This window comes from Hydractinia symbiolongicarpus, chromosome 1 (genome assembly GCF_029227915.1).
Source record: "Hydractinia symbiolongicarpus strain clone_291-10 chromosome 1, HSymV2.1, whole genome shotgun sequence".
NCBI lineage: Eukaryota > Metazoa > Cnidaria > Hydrozoa > Anthoathecata > Hydractiniidae > Hydractinia > Hydractinia symbiolongicarpus.
The window spans coordinates 10,531,890-10,553,535 of NC_079875.1; the positions used below are offsets into that span (position 1 = coordinate 10,531,890).

Consider the following 21,646-nt stretch of genomic DNA (forward strand, 5'->3'; position numbering starts at 1 on the left):
GTAAACTGATTCTTCTTAATATAAATAATGAATACATATAAAACATATATTTATACTTTGATAAATGTATCAAATAATTAAAAAGTAAAGCTATATAATGAATCCTTAATAAAAACAAGGTGTTTAAAATTTTAAGCGAGAGCTTTTCGGAAAATGTTTATCATCAGTGCTATAAAGGAATATCCTAAATTCTTAGAGATATACTGTCTATGCCATTATTATGCAGAAAAAATTATACTTGTAATAAGTTTTGCCTCAATAATTTGTCGTGTTTGCTGGATTCGGTCTACAATATTTCTAATTGTCATTCTCTTTTTTTTTTTTTTTGAGAGAGAGATTTGATTTATATGTTCAAAAAGTGACAGACTATATAACGTTTTCGTTAAGTTAAATTTTCACAAGGCGAAAATAAAGTCAAGCAACTTTACCATTGCGTGCGTTAGGCGCTAAATAGCGTTAATTGACTCAAGTTTTAGAAACAGTGTGATTGTTGAAAATTTTAGGCCGCCTTGTTGTTATTTCTTAAAAGGTTCCAACCATAGTTGTGAATTTTTCTAAAAACAATTTACTTTTTGATTTTATTAATGTCTCTAATGGAAATACTTAAATGGTATCGAACCAAAGTATCAATGTTTTTTAATTATTTATACATTGTTCTAATATGAGCTTTGCTTTAAGGTTTACGATTTTAAAGTGGGTATCAAAGCAACGTACATAGAATTAATTTAAGTTGAATAACTAAATGCTGAATCGGATGAAAGGACAAATTCATTTTTCAATAGATATGCAAAAACAAATTTTTTCACTATCACTTCCTTCGGGACATTGGGAAGGTAAACATGGTGTTGTTTCAAAGGTGTTTTAGTGTTGTTATTTTGATGGTAAGTTTTCCCTTTTTTGCCCATGATATTCTCCGTTATTTTCTTTAACATAAAGTCATTTACGCACAATACTCTGTCCCAAAAATATAACATTAATATCAACATTTCGTTGGTATCTTGATAAAAAAATTTCTGAAACTTAATTAAAAAAGACTACAATATAGTAAATAAAATAAATTTCAGTGCCTATTGAAAATTATTTTGGCAATAAAAATAATCTATGAATCTCATTAATCGCCATTTACTTGGTCCTGTTTTTTGCCTAATAAAATTCACATAGGTAAATGTACAAAATTACTAAATAGTTATTAGTATTTGTTTTCAAGACTGTTATATTCTATTGCATGTTTTTTTCTTGCAGCTACATCTGGCTAGGAAAGTGAAAGCATACCGTAAGTATTAAAAATCAAAACAAAATTCTTCTTAAGATAATAGAAAATTTTTTGGATGTTGTGTTTGTTTCTTTTACAACCTTTATGCGGTGCATTTGTTCCAAAAAACATTTTTACTCCAGCACACAAGTAATTGTTCAAAATTACAATAATTAAAGGACATTCCAGGGAGAAGTAACGTCTTTTGAAAAGTAGATTACTTTAACCCTATTCGGTCCGGGGTTTTTCTAACATACTATGACCAGGGGGGGGGCGGATTCCGCCCCCCCCCTCAATAACTTTTCATAGGATTGTTCAAATTGAATCAAACTTGGCACACTTATAGTACGTCATAAAAGGAACAAAATGGTGGCAAAAAATTTTTGCTTGCGTCAGCACATTTTCTGTGACGTCATCAGAGGCTTGAATATTGTTAAAAATGCCACTATCTGCTTAAAATAAAATTACTTTTGTTCTAGAGCGAATTTTTACATTCTGTTTGAAGTTTCTGAAAGCTAAATAAAATTTTTTTAACATATCTTCCGGTTTTTACATGGATCGAATAAAAAATTGCCCGAAAATCCGTTTTCTTCCGATTTTTGGGTAAAATCCGACAAAAACGGGAAATCGGAATAGTCACGTGTCAAAATTATTCAAAATGATTCTTCTTGATAAAACAAAGTTGTGTTGAAAGTTTCAAGTTCTAAGGATATTCCTAACAGGAGTTATTATATTTTCCCCATTATAAGCATTTCATAGAGATTTTAGGGGTAGTTTCGAGTAATGGCCAATATCAAAGCCTCTGAAAGGTATGGGACCTAAAAATTTAGCATGCAGGTGTCTAATAGATAAATGTTGAAACTCAGTAAGTATCATAGTCACATAAGAAAGAAATCAGGAGTTATTAAAAAAAACCCTCAGGGGGGGGGCGGAATCCGCCCCCCCCCCGGACCGAATAGGGTTAAGATTTATTTTACTGAATATCGTATCTAGGAGATAGAGCCATGAAGCATACAATTGTATATCAATTATTTACAGTCTGTTACGAAATCTTCTTAAAAACAAAATTTCTCGAAAGATTAGTTCGAATCATTTTGTAACTTTCATTCACCTGTTTTGTGACCAATTATTTATTAAAAAGAAACCAAATGATGTGAAAGCACACCGTAAGTGTTAAAAATTAAAACAAGATTCTTCTTAAGATAATAGGAAGTGCCTTTTTGTATTGTTTTTGTTTCAGCTCCCTTTTACAAGCCTTTATGCAAATACGTTCGTTGCGAAAAGCTTTTTAATTGCAGCACACAATTAATAATAAAAACTTACAAAAACTCAAGTGTATTTCAGGGAGAAAACAACCCCTTTACTTTTACCTATTTTTATATCTGGGAGATAGAACAATGACACATTCAATTGTAGATCAATAATTTACTAAATATGTTAAAAGGATTTCTGACCAAAATTAAAATATCACTTTGAAACATTTTCTAACTTTCATCTTTGAGGTTTTTTATTCACCCGTGATCAATTATTTATTGAAGCGAAACAAAAACGGTTACATCGGATTTTTTTTTGTAGACCAAAAGTCTACTCGACTGCACGTTGTTCCACAATGTATTTTTGTAACCGATGATGCAAATAAAATAACACGTATCATTTTTCCATACATGCTGTTCAAGCTTTTCTATCATAATAAAAATTACAAGCGACGCAGAAATTTCAAAACAACTGTAAGCAGCTTTTCGACACGAATGTGAGAGCTAACATGCTTTTTGATAACACTTACTAGCATGAGATTGTAGCTAATGCATATAGCAAGAACAATTAAATTCATGAAGGCGCGAAATCTCAACTTCTATACTTCTGTAGAACTTTATTAAATATACTGATATTACAATTATAGGGTGTGGACATACCTATAAGTTGTGCAAATAATAAAATCGATTAAAAATTAAGCAATAGCTAAATAGAAAGTATATTTTCTTTTTTTCGCTAGTCAGGATAAGAATTTTACTAATTATAGAGTGAAAACTTAACCAATTTTTTTTGTAGCACAATGTGTGGAGGAAGATGGACTTCCCATTGCAGAAGCATTTTCCTCGACAGGTCGATATAGTATGGTTGACTGCGTTAAAACTTGCTACCGTTACCAAATGGAAAACAAGAGAAACTTTTACAATGGAGTTTCTTTTTATCCAAACAAGTGTAGATGCTTGGTAAACATGACAGATATCATACCCATAAGTCCAAATGGAACAAAAACATGCTTTTTTGGACCCCATGTTGAAGGTAAGAGAATGTAACTAAGAGCAAAATGAATTTTAGGATTTTGGCAACAAACAGTTTTGAATTTAAAGCATGATAAAGCATTCTGCAAAAAGTGTCGTTGGCTGGTTACAACTTTTACTGTAATATAAACTTGGGCAAAAATGAGACAGCAGGGTATTTTTTGCGCTTAATTGATTTTGTAACAACACACTAATATGGGTTTCTCGTATCTGAATTCGCAATACTTCGCTATACATGGAAACGAGGCTTGAAATGGTGAAATGTAAACAAAGTTGGCGAAATCAATTCGTTTTTTAACACCTGACCCTCGAAAAGTTTTGTGCACATTAAAAACGTGCTTACCTCCAAATCTTTTTCAACTATCTTTTAGTTGAGTTAGCAAACAAAAATATACAATTCATTCACAAGAAATACACGTAGGTAGTTGTAAAACTCGTCCTCAAATACATTATCTGGTGGATTTGGGAATTATTATTGTATTCCTGCCTGTAAAAGTGCTCTTTACGACTCAGACAGAAAGAAAACAAACTATTTAGAAATATGTCATCACATTTTTCTGCAATTTGAGGCAACATGTATTTTTTATAAAATTCGTTAAGCTTGGAAATTAACTCATAGAAAAAATTTACATCAAAAGGAGTTCTAACAATAATCAATCCATCAAATACAAAAACAAGAAAGTCACAAAACATAGCTCCTGACAAGCCCATTGCCATCTGAATTTGAGTGTAATATCAACTGGGATGATCTTTTTTTAAAGCAATTTTGCCATCAATTTTATTGACATACAACGAGCTGTCAGAAATTAGGTCGTGTATATTGTGATTCCTTTTACTTTTTGGGCATTTAATTTTAACTGGTCCTAATATGTTGTTATTATCAACTGATCGATCACTGACAATGCCATCAGGACTTGCGCCAATCCAAAAAAGGTTTGGTTGAATTACACATTACATTCTCGTACTTCGAAATCGCGGTTTAAGTAAATTGCATAACATGTTCAGATTTTTCTCGAGCTATAGGTCCACACAGTTTCCTATGTTTAAAATTCTCACGTACAGTGTATGGAAGATCCTGTTCTTTTACTGGGATAAAAAAATGTCAACAAGGCTTTAAATTTCTTTTTTCCGATGCTTCGCTTGAACCAATCTTCCTTTTTTTGACAACTTCCACAGCTCATTTTCACTTTGCGAAAATGTATCTGTTTCCAACAATCTGCGCTTTTCTCTAGATATTTTGATAGAATTTAAATAGTTCTGGTCTTTAGGAGTATTGACCCAATCTTTTGGAACTAGCTATATAACGAATTTTTTATTTTATTTATGTTTGCTTCAACTTTCGTTGTAAAACCAACTGAATTCAGGCAATCTTTTGGAACTAGCTATATAACGAATTTTTTATTTTATTTATGTTTGCTTCAACTTTCGTTGTAAAACCAACTGAATTCAGGCAATATTTTGGAACTAGCTATATAACGAATTTTTTAAAAAGAAAGAGGTAAACTAACAACAAATTGACCAAATTTTGTACTTATTTTTTCTTGGTTCAATCCAACAGACGGTACACAACAAGCAAATCCAATTTTTTTGGCCCTCTCCTGCTACTTCGCTTGCATTAAATTCAAGCTATCTTGCAGTGTATCTTCATCTCTCCTAGGATCGTATAGAGTCAGTGATATTCCCCGTGAAGTCTGGCTTTGAATAACTGTATCCATAACAGGAGCTTTATTCGACACTTCGCCTGGAACCCTCCATTCTCGTAGACGACTTGTACAAGAAATTTCTTCTGGCACATTTGGAAGCAGGTTTAAGGAATAGTCCGCAATCTCAAGTGGGAATGCCATTATGTGGTTGTATTAGCCACTTAAGCCAGCAGGACAATAACATTTTTTATTGCTAACTTTTCCACTTGACCTACACAGTGCTACAGACACATCTCGTTTTTCTTTCTTCATGCTTGCCCTACATCGGCATTTTAAATAAAAGCATTGTTCATCCATTTTGTACTCACTGAATCTCAAGGTAAATATCTTTCATTTTTAAACTTTCTCCCACGATCAAGAGTTTTTATTATAGAACTCTCTGGCGTTTCTCCACATCTTAAACAATGTTCATCATTTTCTTTTGTTGTGAACGCAGGAAGAAGAGACAAAGACTTTTCCCAAGTTTCTAATTCACAACTTATTTTTTTGACTCGTTAATAATTGCAGTTGGTAAATCAATATCTCTAAATAACAGTTCCAACAATCCAACAATTCTTCTCACTTCAATGCTTCTTCCACTTTCCGTAGCCATTTTTGACAATACTTTATCATTCCAAGCCTCCGTTCTAAGGTGACTTGAAAACAAGACAGGGAATACGAGAAACCCGTATTTCATGAAAATCTTTTCCGCAAAAGAAAAGTTACAAGTGTTTAAGGTGGATTGGGTGGGGGTTGAGATGACGGGTGTTTTTGTGCTTTTAAATCGACCTTGCAATAATCTTTTTTGACATGACACTGCCCACTTCACACAACATGGTCCAACTGTATTAAGTGCTAATTCATCTATAATTCACAATTAATTTTTCAACTTTAAAGTGAACCTATTCCGAAAATTAAAAAAAACGCTGGCCGATTGTTTTTGCTATAAAGGGGTAACTTAAAGAGACGTACTATCACTGTGACAGTACAACCGAATTAGAGGCTCAATCTGGCGTTCAACGACATTTACTTGTGGCTTAAACCGTTGTTTCGACACCGGGTTGTATTTTTGTGACCTAGAGAAATCAGCGAGGTATTTTATTTATAACCGCAGTCCCGCATTGTTATTGCGTGAATCGCTACTTCTTGCCGTTTGTTAGCGTGAAATAATGAAACTTTCTTGGACAGACTGCGGGGAATATGTACGACACGCAAAAATTAAAATTTTCAATTGTCTAGCAACTAGTATGTATTATGAGGTCCTGACTTAGCGTCTATGAGCCAAAAATGGTATCTGCGACTATTAACGGGCGAATTGTTGTAGTCTTTTAGCAGGCTTCCGACTAATTTAAAAAAGTATGGAATTTTGAGTCTATAGGGAGACATTGAATGTAATGATATAGATTTAAACTGTGTGTTAACACATTCGGCCATAAGGACTAACAATAAAAAATGCTTTTTTGCACACTGTTTGCTTTCGTGCCCCCAAAAAGCCAACAAATTTACTGAGAAACGTTCATTAAAAACTCGTTAGCGGACCTTACTTAACAAAAGGAACTATCTTGTGCTATCGTAAGCTCTAGCGCACTGACTCAGAATTAAAAGTGTAAAATGTTGTCGCCTTACACCACTTAGGTGAGGGTATTTAAGATGCAATCAAATTTGTCGTATAACAAAAAATTTCTATAGCGCGTTACTCTCGCTATTGATGAACGGACAGACCTTTTAAAAAATCTTATTTGTATTTAATCAACAAAATGTGCTTGTGCCTTTAGAATTATCACTAACTCTTCTTGAAATGCCTGAAGAGCACCGTATTGAAGCAAGGGAATCATTCGAACACTTATTCAGCATGTCATACACCAATCTCTTTGGCACGGCATATACGTGGTTATACGCTGGATCCCTGTCTGTTAGAGAAAAGCACCGTGAGTGATTATCATGTATTGATTTTAACCCTGATCATCTGCAAGATACAATACATTAAAAGTACGTGTCAATCTTCGAAGAGAAAATCCACAAGCATTTAACTTGTGAGTAGGTAAAAATACAGCAGATCAGCTTGCCAAGTTTGTTTGGAATTGCATTCCACTTATTAGTAAGCGTAGAAATCGTAAATTATTTTGGAACATTTCCTTTCTGCGACATGGCAGACAAACTAAAGACTCTGTCTATGTCTGTCATATGTTGTTATACGTAAGACAAAGTGGCAAATTCAAAAGTTCGACAAATAATATATTGGATATTTCTATACTAGGTTTATGCAATTTAAACTTGTCAAAATCCACAGCAGACTTAAATTTTTAGTTATTTGTTTATTTTCAAAGTTGATGATAAATTTGCTGACTGCTGCTGACTCAAGCATGGTTATTTTTATAAAATATCTAGTTATTTATAGCCCAGACCTGAATTTTTTCTTACGACAGACGTCTTAGAAAGTTAAACTATTGCATTTCAAACGCTAGTTACCTAAGCAATCCATCTGTTCAACAGCCTACTAACCGAGACTTAAAAATATTTACAAACTTGAAAAAATAGACATGAAAGTTCTACTTTATCAGAATTGTAACAGAACAAATTTTTTATTTATTATTTAAGCTCTCACACGACTACTTAATCGTGACTTGGTTATTCTGATCCACGAGACCTTCCAGTCACAGATTAATCAAAATCAAAGTAAATTACACATCTTCTTTTTCAGGGGATTTTACCTTGTTATAACAAGGCAAAAAGTACCGTAGCATCTTTGCTTAATATCATACCAGATTATGCGATAAAAAAGGGCAACATTGAGACCATACATTTTCTGTTCTAGCAAGAGAAAGCAAACCTATTTTCACAACTAAGCTAAACCAAAAAAATTTTCTTTGTAATTACAATTAACAACTTTAAAAAAAAATCACATTCGTAATAGTGCATATATTCTTTTATGTGTATATTGCCTTCAGATATAAAAGATATTTTTTAATTGGTTTAGGAGTGCTATCTGTATTTTTACTAGTGTAAGACGTCAAAATAAATGCAGGCTACAAAATTTAAAACTTTTTATGTCTATAGAGGATTTGCTTATACTTACAAAATGTTTTGATGCTTTGCAGAATTTGTTAGACATTTCTATTAATGAAATTTAAATTTGCCACAGCTAGTAGATCTAAAAAGGTACTTATATTATTCTTTCAACTATTTCTTTTGAACTGTTGTTTTGAGTTTTTTAATTATGAAAAGATAGTTTTTTGCAACAAAATCATATAAGCCATCATGGTTACTTTAACATATAAAAAATATCCTGCAATCATTTTTTGATATACATTTTTCATTTTTTTTTATTGAGATTTTGGTGACAAGATGGCCTAATTATTTTATTAGGGTAAGTAAGAAATTACCCTTGACATTTGTAAGAAATATTTTCTTGCCTTAAAACCATGTTGCTATATGTATGTAAACAAATTACGTTATCTGATATCTTACTCACAGACCCATAAGTTGCACACATGTAAAACTAAAATTTAAACTTTTTTGCACATTACTTGGCGTATTATTCGACCATTGTCTTTTCAATAGCATGAAATATTTTTATATTACCTGTATACTTAGAAGTTTCAGGGTTTAGATCTGGGAAGACCTACTGTTGATTGCCGAATATAACACAGATAAACTTTCTTGGTACCTTTTTGTGTGTTGTTGGCTTTCACCACGACATGTCCCAGATTTTATTTACAAAAATGCATTAATTCTCCATATCGCATACTTTACCATTATCATGCTAGAATGTCATTATTTAGATCTTATAATTTAGTATTACATAAGAACCGGTTAAAATGGCTACGAACCGGTTAAAATGCTCACATTCCGTATATCCTGCGCACATATTAAAAATCCGGCAAACGCGTTTGCACAATGAACACACCAGCGCACTTTGTTCACTGGTTCAATATTTTTTTTTCGAAAAGTATATTACAAAGAAATATTTCAGCAAGACTCATTCTGGATGAAAACATGACCAAGTCTTGAGAAGTTACATACATACCAGAAAGAATATCCAATTTTTTTTCGCCGCCATCAGCTCGACTTTCGTGTAAGTCACTAAAGTCGAAAACCAAAAGCCCTTTCGTAGCCCCTTTAATAAATTTTTACTTCTACCTAGCGGCTAGCATATGAAAGGACTTTAGTAGTCATATCATGGTCTCACATGCCCACGGTAATCAGGAAAATATATGCGAATAAATGATTTCAATTTTTATCTGATTAAAGTCTTTCGTGAAACAAAAATATACTTAACTTGAGTTAAAAAGAGGTATTTCTTGCATAGCAAATTTTTTGTGAAGTCCTGATAAATGAACAAAAATGAATTTTTATTAGTTTTATATACTTTTTAAAGTTCAGAAATTGAGTATTAATTAAGACTGATAAAATTTTGTATGATATTGACAAAAAAAACAAGTAAGTAAGGTTTTTTAAACAAATTAATTCTTCTCAGGTCATTGCACATACTAAGTAAACTAACACCTAAAGAATCCTATATTGTCAGGACAGCGATTATGCTTCAACAACATGTTTTCATATATTGTGTCCAACAATTTTTAGGTTTAATACCCTGCATATAATATAGCACACCCATTGTTGTTCCTTTTGAAAAATAACATTTTGCGAAATGTCTAAAAATAATTTGCTTTCTGGTCTAAGCTAACTGCAGTAAAACACAAATTCCTGGACTTGGTATACATATTAAAAAACGCAACAAAAATTTGCATTCTAAAACTGGTAGGAGTTTGACATAATTATGTATATAATTATATAGTAATCGATTATATAAATTGGAAAAGTTGTTGTTCATATTAGGAGGGAAATTGTCCTTTGCAGCTAAAAATGTGTCTAACTTTTCTCATATAATATTTAACATGTTGTCAAAAATACCTCACCTGAAGAAAAAGCCATTAAATATTTTGTTTTTAAATATGTGGCTAATCTTCTTATATATCTGTCGCTCTATGTAACTAGCCGCAAATCACATAAAATAACAAGAAATAGCTGACAATGCTTTTTATAAGTTAAAGGATTTTTGCTAACTAGTTGTTAGCCCGTGGAAAATCCACGGGTTCGTCCGTCCTTTTTATACCGCATTGCGTGCTTCTCGCTATTGCGCAGCTAAGCTACCATTTTGCGTGACAGACAGACGGACGGACGGACAGACGTATACGGGCATTATAATATAGATAATTACAAATTTAGCTAAGCAAGATGTATGGAGGGAAATCAGTCGCAATTATTAAGTATTGTTGATTAGTAATTAAACAGTGTCAACTTTGATTTCATCTACAAAAATATGAAAGTTTCCTTCTGTTTTTTTTCGTCCGCCATTTTTCAATTTTCAATTTGAAGCGAACGTCTGGTTTCCATATTATTAGCACAGGATTTGCAAAACTGCCTGGCACATCCCGGTATTTTTTATCGCGTGACTAGTCTGTGCCAGGGTCATTATTGACCACTCCGAAGTAACAACGCAGGGGGGGACAAGACTCTGGATATGAGATTGCTTCATGACCACGTTTAAAAAATCACGTCGTCGTCTTTGTTTCATTAATTTTGTCCCCAAGTGCAGCTAATTCCAGGTAACAATGTAAGCTAGTTGAAAGTAAACAAAATATGTCGCTGAAATTAGCAAAACTAGCTGATATTGACACATCAACAAGAGCTTTTTTTCTATTATTATATAATAAAACTGTCGTTTGCCCTTATTTGCACATTCTAAATTTCTAAACAATGCTGTTTTTTCTTCTTTTGTCTTCTGTTGTCTTTTTCTTCAGGCGAAAAATAGCAAGAAAAAAAATCCCTAGAAAGGAGGGCTTAATTATACACAATGCAAAAAATAAAAGTATTCTTATACTAACCTTATTGGCTAAACACTTGGTAGCAGATGGTGTGGTCTTGACCTTCTGGCACACGTCCACTCCTTCTCTCAAAGTTATCGCCCCTGATAATTACGTTGAATTTCTTTTAGCGATGAATATAGATACATTAAGCCATTCAGTGAAAAAGGCAAATCTTCCTCATCAATCTGGCCGTCTTGGTACACATTTGGATGACTTTGGCATAAAATACCGGTTACATGGATCAAAAGGATACGTATATTTATTAGACAAAGGAAATCTTACTGAAAATCAGCATTACTACAGAACGACTTTTAAGGTATTTATAAGAATAATTGTAGTAAGTTTCTAAACAACGTTATTAAACAAAATTATTTGTCTCCGCCTACAGAAAGGTTATTGTATAATGTTTATTCAGTTTTTTTATTCAAAGAGGAAACTCCTTACAACAGCGCTGTTCTGATGTTATTGTTAAGTACGGGATCATCACGCAAGATGAAAAGGCTGTCTTTGATTGCAAGTGAGAAACGGCTATTCCCATGCGCAAGAATGCTAAACTTGTCAAAAAACGGAGATGGAGCATTTTAGACGACATTAATTGCAACAAAATGTAAAAAAGGGTTAATTTAATGGCCAAAAAAGGCAGTTGCTCGGAGAATGAAAGTGACACCAATCGTAAAAAATCTTAACCTTATTTTTACTTAGCTGTCAGAAACTTCAAGCATAATGCAAAAATTCGCTCTGGTACAAAAGTAATTGAATTTTAAGCAGATAGTTGCATTTCTAACAAATTTCAAGCTTTTGATGACGTCACAGAAGATGTGCTGATGCAAGCAAAAATTTATTGCTGCCATTTTGTTCCTTTTATGACGTACTATAAGTGTGCCGCGTTTGATTCAATTTAAACAACCCTATGAAAAGTTATTGAGCCCCCCCCCCCCCCCCCCCCCCGGTCATAGTATCTCTGAAAACCCCCGGACGGATAGGGTAAATGTATTTAATTTATTTTTCATCATAAACTTAGCAATCTAGATAGACAAGAACTGAACTTTACACATTACTTACAACTCTACTTTTAGATGGGAGACTCTTCGGGAAGCACTGACATACTGTTTATAGCGTTTGTTGTAAACCACAACCAAGAATATGGAATATACATTCGACATACCTTTATACATCAAATGGAGCGAAATGACCAGTCCCGTGCTTCACTGAAAAAACTTCCTTCGTATTATTTTAGTGATGATAAAGCATTATCTGGGTATGTGATCTCTTACTTTGATTTGTAACTTAACTAAATTTTGCGAGATGCGAGCTAAGCAACTCTACCAATAAAAATATTTATTATATGTTTTTACCTTGTTGTCTCTTTAAATATTAACTGAAGATGAATAGTTAAGGCATGATCAATCGTCGCAGGATTAAGTTTTCCAGAACCTATATTTAAATCTGTCAATACCCAAAAAATTTTGGAACCTGATTTGCATAATTGATCTCGAAATGCAAGAACAAAAAATTTTCTTCAATTTTTATTTTAAAATTAACTAGACTGCAGAAACATACATTCTGAATTATGTAATTGTTTAATGCCAAATTAGGAAGAAAAAAGTGCGCAAATATACTTCAAAAAAAAACTTCGAAAAAAAATTGCTAGTCAAAATAGAAACAAGAAAATGTTCAAAAACTTAAACAATAGTTTTTGAAATACATAAAATGCATATGTAAAGTTTCATGAAAATATGTAGTAACCAAGAGGATTCTTTCTACTAAAATATGCAAAAACTGATTAAGACATACATAATACGTATATGGGTAAAAAGAAATAAAAAACGTTGTATTCTTGACATTTTATTACGCACATTTCGTGTTTTAGCTACAAGACTGTATCAACATATAATAAATTTTAATGGGAAAAACAACAAAAAACTTTAAATAAACAATAATGTACATAGCTTGTTTATGCAAACCTTGTTTTTAACTGCACATATGTTGTATTCACATATCTATATAATAATACGCCAGTTCTGCCTGTCAGTGACTTTTACAAAGTGGATTATATTCTTCACCATTTTTTTTGATTTTTTTGATAATTTTTTGTAATTCACCAAACTTTAACGTAAATATGATAAACGTCAAAGAAGTATACTTTAATTTAATAAACCCATTACAGTGCACTTAAGGGGGAACCCCTAATTTTTAAATTTATATTTAAGTAAAATAGTTGGTTACACTGAAAAGGGCATGGAACAAAACCAAGAAAAATGTTTCCAAAAATTCAAAATGACGACTGCTTGCTATGGTAACCGGGAGAAGCTATCAAAATCAAGCAAAAATAGCCTTTACGGTGGCCAAAATTTGGAAAAAAGAATGAAATCTTTTTAAAGCCAAAATTCTAATTAATTTATTACGGCTTCTACTACAAAGAATAACTGCTGAAAATTCCAGCGTAAAAGCTTTAACGGTTTATGAGATATTACGGCCGGCGTGTTAAAAAATGTGTTTCAAGAAAATCGCAAAAACAACAAAAATATATCAGAAAATTGACTGTTTTAGACTATTTCTACAGAAAGCATTTTCAAAACCCACCATCTTCATAAACCTTTCCTTCTTTTTCTTTAGCTTCATCTGATCGACGCAGTTTTTTAGCCTGAAGGATTTGTCGTCTAAATTTAATAGACTTGTCCGCTCTGTACTTAGAAAATTTCGATTTTTAATGTTCAGCCCTTTACATCCACTCAAAGTATACTTTCCAGGAATCATTCCCAGGTTCTCATGTATTAATATACTAGCTTTAAATCCAATATTAAAATCAGCTACGGTATCATATGTCGCCAATTGCAAGTTGTCGAAACCAACATATTTGTTCTTCGGAATGCGATCCCAAATTGTGCCGTTGAAAATTTCATTCGCGTTTTGTGCTTTGTCGTGTTTTTTATGGTTTTGTCATAATTAGACATATTCATAGCATGCGTAAATTTTCAAATGGCCTCCGCCTCCTTGTCCTCATACACGCACAAGTTATTCGTTTATTTATATCAAATCCTCTTCTTGCTGTTTTGGATGTATAAAAGTCAGTAGTAAACTTACGTACATTTAAGCCACCTTTTTCTGAAAAATTTTCAAGATTAGCGTGTATGTTTCGCAAGTAGGACATAACAACGTTTCGATAACATTGGACAAAATCTCGGTGTCGATAATAAGATGTGTTAAGATGCAGTTGATAAATTCGATAAATTAAACGGATTTGAGCTATTTATAGATGTACAACGTGATTTAGTGATATTTACATAGGGATTTGATTCGCTATTTACAAAGTTTACAGGGCTGCTAGGGACAACATTTTGGGAAGGATCGGATGATCTTTTACCACAATATCCTTTCCTTTTTTCAGTTGTTTTCGTTCTTTGCTTTTTTACGCAAACTTTTGGCATATTTGTACAAATCTAGCCAGAGAAGTAACACTGAATACTACCAGTATTTTCTAACAACATTGAACAGAGCAGAATTTTGCAGAACAAACTTTATGCACATTTGTCTCGCTTTTTGCCTCCTTTGTTCAATGGAAACATAGCTTAAAACTTAAAACTCAGACAACCTGGGACTAATTTGGGAAAGTTTCGAAAACCTGGGTCCCAGAATCTGTTTCAGAATGGACGGTTGATGACGTCATTAAAAAACCTTTAAACCCTAATATCTCTGCAACAGTTTGTCAAAAGTACATGATCCAATATATTTTCTTGATTAGCATTTCAAGATCTATACGATAGAGGGCACAAGTATGCAAATTTCTAAAAAAAATTTTTAATATCTCCTTAGGCGTTCGTCGAGAATATATGATCCTGTACAATATTTTGACCAGCGTTTTAACCTCTAAACATTACAGACAACAAATGAATAAATTTTGCGAAATTTTTATCTACACTACACTGCTGATAACAGCAAAACATCGGAAACAAATTTCTTTTTATCGACCTTCTACCTAAGTGGATATCTCAACGGGCCTTATCGACTAGTATTCAAATCATCAGAAAAAATATATATCATGCATAATTCCTTAATGTCATGTATTAATATACTAGCTTTAAATCCAATATTAAAATCAGCTACGGTATCATATGTCGCCAATTGCAAGTTGTCGAAACCAACATATTTGTTCTTCGGAATGCGATCCCAAATTGTGCCGTTGAAAATTTCATTCGCGTTTTGTGCTTTGTCGTGTTTTTATGGTTTTGTCATAATTAGACATATTCATAGCATGCGTAAATTTTCAAATGGCCTCCGCCTCCTTGTCCTAATACACGCACAAGTTATTCGTTTATTTATATCAAATCCTCTTCTTGCTGTTTTGGATGTATAAAAGTCAGTAGTAAACTTACGTACATGTAAGCCACCTTTTTCTGAAAAATTTTCAATTAAGATTAGCGTGTATGTTTCGCAAGTAGGACATAACAACGTTTCGATAACATTGGACAAAATCTCGATGTCGATAATAAGATGTGTTAAGATGCAGTTGATAAATTCGATAAATTAAACGGATTTGAGCTATTTATAGATTTACAACGTGATTTAGTGATATTTACATAGGAATTTGATTCGCTATTTACAAAGTTTACAGGGCTGCTAGGGACAATATTTTGGGAAGGATCGGATGATCTTTTACCACAATATCCTTTCCTTTTTTCAGTTGTTTTCGTTCTTTGCTTTTTTACGCAAACTTTTGGCATATTTGTACAAATCTACCCAGAGAAGTAACACTGAATACTACCAGTATTTTCTAACAGCATTGAACAGAGCAGAATTTTCTAGAACACAGTTTATGCACATTTGTCTCGCTTTTTGCCTCCTTTGTTCAATGGAAACATACCTTAAAACTTAGGAATCAGACCCTAGCACAAAATTCCCTTCTTTTCAAATCCCACAATAATCGGAAAAACGACTTTCATATTCGGAATCTACATACCCGAAAGTATTAAAAAACCGTATAAATATTTTTTTGCTTTTTTAAAAAACATTGTTTGATGCCAAATAACTTGGAAACGAGGTGCTAACGTCAATAATTTTTCACTGCGTGGGTAACTAGGGACCACCTGGGACTAATTTGGGTAAGTTTCGAAAACCTGGGTCCCAGAATCTGTTTCAGAATGGACGGTTGATGACGTCATCAAAAAACCTTCAATTCCTAATATCTCTGCAACTGTTTATCAAAAGTAAATGATCCCATATATTTTCTTGATCAGCGTTTCAAGATCTATATGATAAATGAAACAAGTATGCAAATTTCTAAAAAAATTTTAATCCCCGATATCTCCTTAGGCGTTCGTCGAGAACATATGATCCTGTACATTATTTTGACCAGCGTTTTAACCTCTACACATTACAGACAACAAATGAATAAATTTTGCGAATTTTTTATCTACACTACACTGCTGACAGCAGCAAAACATCGGAAACAAATTTCTTTTTATCGACCTTCTACCTAAGTGGATATCTCCACGGGCCTTATCGACTAGTATTCAATCATCAAAAAATATATATATCATACATAAGTCCTTAATGCAAACAAGAAGACATTTTGTGCTTCTTGTTATGTAGAGAAATATTTTCCAGGCCTGAGACAAACAAAACTATGTTGGTTGAATTTTAAATTTTATTCCTCGATACTTTTTTTAAAGAATCATTGATTGGTAACAGTATGCAATACAACAATAACTGCTAAAGTGTGTGCAGATATACTGATGACAAATTCATTTTCGAAGATAAGTCACATAAAAGCACTTGTTTGGACCCAATATAAAACAGGAAATTCATTTCCTAATTCCTTGCAGAAGTTTCTCATATGTAAAAATATAGATATGAGAAGGTAAGAGCAAAGTTCCAGTTGCTTCCAACCTTAAAAAAAATTCAATGACATTAATTAAGAATTCCTGTGTATATGCTAACATCCTGCTATATATACAATGGAACCCAATGTTCAGAGATACTAGACAATGTAAGCAAAAAAAATGGTCTATTGAACAGTAAAATACTTGACATGTCTAGAAGCTGAATAAATGAGGTAAAAACCTACTCATAAGACGTTTGTTGGAGCAAGTTGTCAGTAACTACCAAAGGGGAAGAGTGACTCACTGGTCTTTTTTTTAGCTAGCTTGCTGCATCAAGTAAGACTCAATAAAATATCAGAGAGCTATCTAGTTGTAACTTTAATAAACACTATAGGATACATATGGGATAACCAGAATAGACACAGACAATAGCTTATCTAGTCAATTTCGTTCAATTGAAATAATTCTGTCATAATGACTCAATTCATTGATTATATTGTCTTAACCAAAAATGTTTATTGTCATGACGTATTAAATGCAGCTAGACAAATATTCGGTTCCCGCGCTTTCTGTTTACAATTTTCCAGTCCTTTGTGACTTGTGTGCAAGGTCGATGATCTGACGGAAAACACATTTTGTTCCGGCTGATAAATCAGCGAAGTTAAGACTATCCTTTAAAAGAAATCGGGTGAAGGAAAAGAAAAAAGAAAACACGGCTGCTTTTAGTAAAATTTCGAATTTAATTTGATATCCTAACAAATTTTGGAACACATGACTATTTTTACAACTGTATAAAATAATGACATTGTTTCCTATACATATTAAGTATTCGCATTCTGAGAAATTAATGAAGAAGTATTCAGTCTTTAAACCTCCTTTTTATTTAGACATATAAAAAGAATTGGACCATTCGCTATCATTAACTATGGAAATTCAACAGCAACAAATTACACACTTGATTTTTTTTTACCACCCCTTGCGAATTTGGAGAATTTGCCCGAACCATCATATGCTCAAAATTGTGGAAAAGTGAATGCTCTGGCCGAAGATATAAAGGAAAATAATGCAATACGATTTAAGGTATGATGTTATATTATTTACCAAGGGAAAGAATTTTAATATGAAAAACTTTAATACGAAAAATTTGGTGGGAATTAAATTTAGCAGAATTTGGTAGAATTGAATTTAGCGCATAACGAAAAAATGCAATGTGTACCTGTTGCTTAGCTTGGTAAAATATACATGACAACGGTTTGTTTGTGCATTGCACTTTCTGGTGCTTTTTAGTTATCAAAGTTTGTTTTAATGGTTCCTGCATTATCGTTTTTAGCTTCAGTTTGTTGATCCTGCTATGGTTTATTGTCAATTCTATTTACGATGGTATGTTGGTGCGGAAGAACTCAGAACCACTCGCAAAGATATGGATTACTACGTTCATGGTCTTCTCACATACTGCCCGTATCGAGAATGCAATTCCGTCGATAAACCTTTCCAAATGGAAGAATTCAAATGGGGATTTACTTTATTGGGAAGAAACAAGTTAGGTATAAAATAAGTATTGCGGTAAAATAGTGCCAACTATGGTGCAACGTTGACCGAAATCGCGCTATGGGGAAGGGTGGGGAGAGTGAGTCAACCACTTCCCCTGTTTATTTTTTTCCATAACTTTTTATGGGCTTATAATTACACTTTTATGTGACTTTATTTTCTTACCTTTTCTTTATCTTTATCTTTTAGGTCTTTTTTTTTGAGTTATTTTTTTAAATTCAAGGACTTCTTAGCATATGTTGACACGTTATTTTGTTTGTCACATTGGTGATACTAAATACAATGCAGTTATACAAATATTTAATAATCTCAAAATTTAGGTAATTTATGTTTACCAAGTTTAACAAATTGATGATGTTATTAGCAAAAATGCTGACATGCACAATTTTTGCACCAAGTTGCTACTCAAGGCCTAGGCAACATTTCTAACAGATTCATGCTTTTTAAACAAAAAAATAATAAAGGAATTGCAAAGGGCGAACGATTTATGCAAAGTCTTAGATACTAGAAAACGCAAGTAACATGGGGTGGATTATAGCTAAATAATTGTTAAACAATTGCAACTAAAACCGTCCCTTGATCGTCACTCCAGAGAGCAGAATTAATTATTATTACTTCAGTTCCTAAAACCTTTTACCTCCCATCACCTTGGTTATTCTTCCTTCAAAAGTTTGCCGCTATCCATAAAAGCAACTGTTTGCCACTTTTGTTTTTTCGTCAATTTGACTAATTTTGTAACAAAACAATGAAAATAAGCAAACAGGAGAGGTAAATAACAAGTTGTGATGGAGAAGTTCAGTTAAATATTCATGTTGAATAAACTGACAATTCAAGTTGACATATCCACATATTTATTTTCTGAATGCGAGCTTTCGCCATCTCTTAGGTTTACATAATCACACTAATTGACAAATTCGTCTTCTAACGTATTAAATACTTAAAAATGTACAAAAAATAAAAATGGTAACAATAGAAATTATTGAAATAATTCGAAAAGCATCGCTTTAACTGCGTTATTAGGAATAGGTTGGGCACGCTCTATAAGAAGACTCTCCATCAGAGTGAATTCAGAATAACAAGTCTTTAAAATTGTTTCATCTGTCATATTTTTGTCTGCCTGTCCGTCCGTCTGTACATCCGTAGGCAGGCAGACAGGAAGGGCTGACAAACGGACGGACAGTAAGACATATAACTCTTGTATGAATGGTGCTAAACCCTTATAAGACTAATAAAATCTTGTTACTAACTATAAGACTTGTTACTAACTGTTCCTGTTGTCTTTTTATCTGAAATATTATTATTAGATGAATACAAACAGTTTCGCATCAAGAATGTGAACAGTGGAAGATGCTGGAATGTACGTGACGACAATGACCATGTGAGAACTAATACCAAGTGCCAAACTGAATTCGAATATACGAATAATAAATATGTAATGGATACAAACAGTGGTAAAAGCCTGTATCACTACACTGCTATTTGGAATGCAAGATATAATTTCCAAGCACATGTGTATCGTGGCATGCGATTATACTATAACAGAGACAATCACATCAGTCAGTTCTCATCCATCCGTTATCTCTATTGCGCAATGGAAAATGAAACTATAATTTTCCGAAGCAAAATACGCATACGCATAACAGCGAAGTGTCCACCATGGCGCGGAGTTAAGCCAACTGCTGTAAAAATTTTGGAAGGTAGTATCATTTAAATTTATTTGATTTATTTATTTATTTATTTTATACTCGATTATGATTTCATGAGTTGACTTCAAAATTAGGAAATATATCATTCTTACAAAAGCAGATTAAAAAAGTTAAAATTTCAAAACACAATTTAAAAATCTCGATTTCGAAAATAAATCAGCTTTGAGCCTTTGGTTTTCATATTATAATTTTCTCTCTTTTAAATTCTTGTCCAAATTTAACTTGAGAAAGATACTTTACTCTCTTGTTTATGTCACCAGTTTGGGATGATTATAACCTTGACATGAGATCCGTACTCAAAACAACAACTCCACTTGGTGAAACTATTTTTGTTTGCAACCCAGGAGGCGACAAGTAAGTATCTTCATATCTTAGCCGTAATCAAGATTTCCACAAATTAGTGTGTTCTTGAATACTGCAGTATAATAATGCAATAGTTTAAAAAATGTTAAATCAACAATAACATAATTAGTTAAATCATTTTCCATGTTTTGGTGTCACATACATAGGTAGTACCAAAGAAGGGCACAAAGTTATTTTATACCTTTAGTGAGAGTAGCTAGACATTATAGACTCTTCATTTTGCACATAACGTTGATGATTGGCTCAAGTAAGAAGGCTTAGAATTAAGTGGTTTCTTCTTTTTCCTAATGGTATAAAGATTGTCTCAATATTTCATTATTGACATTTTAGAGGAAATACATTCAACTGCTTCTATTCAAACAATAAGGGAATATCTTGGACAGGTAACTAAATGATTCTTATAAAACGTATGCATTTAAACAAAATTCAAACGTTTTTCAACATGGTTTTAGCGCTGGATGCCTTAATCACTAACATTCGCGGTTACTCCACAAGTTCTGAATCTATTTATGGCACGATGAATCGTGGCAAACAATATTTCCTGTTGAATCTAACAGGTGGTTTGCTTGGACATGTCAAACCTCTCAATAATGTTGATTACAATGGTATGTCTACACAGGAAACCAATATTCACACGCAGTCTTTCAACAATGTTGATCTGCCAACCGTTCCAATGGAAACTTTGTTTGGGTCAGACGTTCAAGGTACATTCTCAAATTTCTCTCCGTGATGGACTCCTGGGTAAATAAGCTTTGTCTTTTTATCAACAATTTATTATTCTTAATTATTTTATCATAGTATCATCACATGGAATTTACTTTATGGTAAATGGTATTCTGAAGAAAATATTCGTGTGGGGATATTAAAAATAAAGCATATTGGGAGAGCTTGAACAGTGTGACAATCATATTTGTGTGTGTATGAGAAACCAAAAGGTACAATTGCAAAAAAAACTTCGCTCGTACTGCGATGCTTCAAGCACTTTTGAGTCATACTAATTTATTATGTTAATATGTAAAAAATTATTGCAAAGTTGAGATTACAATATGGCAAATATATTTCCAGTTCTGATACATTTGTCTGGGTATTTTCTTAGCCTAAGACTCCACGTGCCCAGGAAG

General features: G+C 32.8%; 1 protein-coding gene across 1 annotated transcript; it reads left to right on the plus strand.

Moving 5' to 3' along the window:
• Positions 1–201: 201 nt before the first annotated feature.
• On the plus strand, positions 202–21,646 carry LOC130637740 (uncharacterized). Its single transcript, XM_057446952.1, has 13 exons — positions 202–881; positions 1,243–1,273; positions 3,302–3,538; positions 6,995–7,147; positions 11,218–11,405; positions 12,166–12,347; positions 17,796–17,988; positions 18,239–18,452; positions 19,761–20,153; positions 20,423–20,516; positions 20,856–20,908; positions 20,978–21,229; positions 21,324–21,646. The coding sequence occupies exons 1-13, from the start codon at positions 840–842 to the stop codon at positions 21,389–21,391; spliced, it is 2,100 nt and encodes a 699-aa protein (XP_057302935.1). The 5' UTR covers positions 202–839; the 3' UTR covers positions 21,392–21,646.

Bases quoted from the DNA above. Each gene is read 5' to 3' on its own strand.
- LOC130637740 (XM_057446952.1), top strand. From the start codon at position 840: ATGGTGTTGTTTCAAAGGTGTTTTAGTGTTGTTATTTTGATG. The intron at 12,348-17,795 runs GTATGTGATCTC...CTTTTTATTTAG, and splicing joins GATGATAAAGCATTATCTGG to ACATATAAAAAGAATTGGAC. The intron at 18,453-19,760 runs GTATAAAATAAG...TATTATTATTAG, and splicing joins ATTGGGAAGAAACAAGTTAG to ATGAATACAAACAGTTTCGC.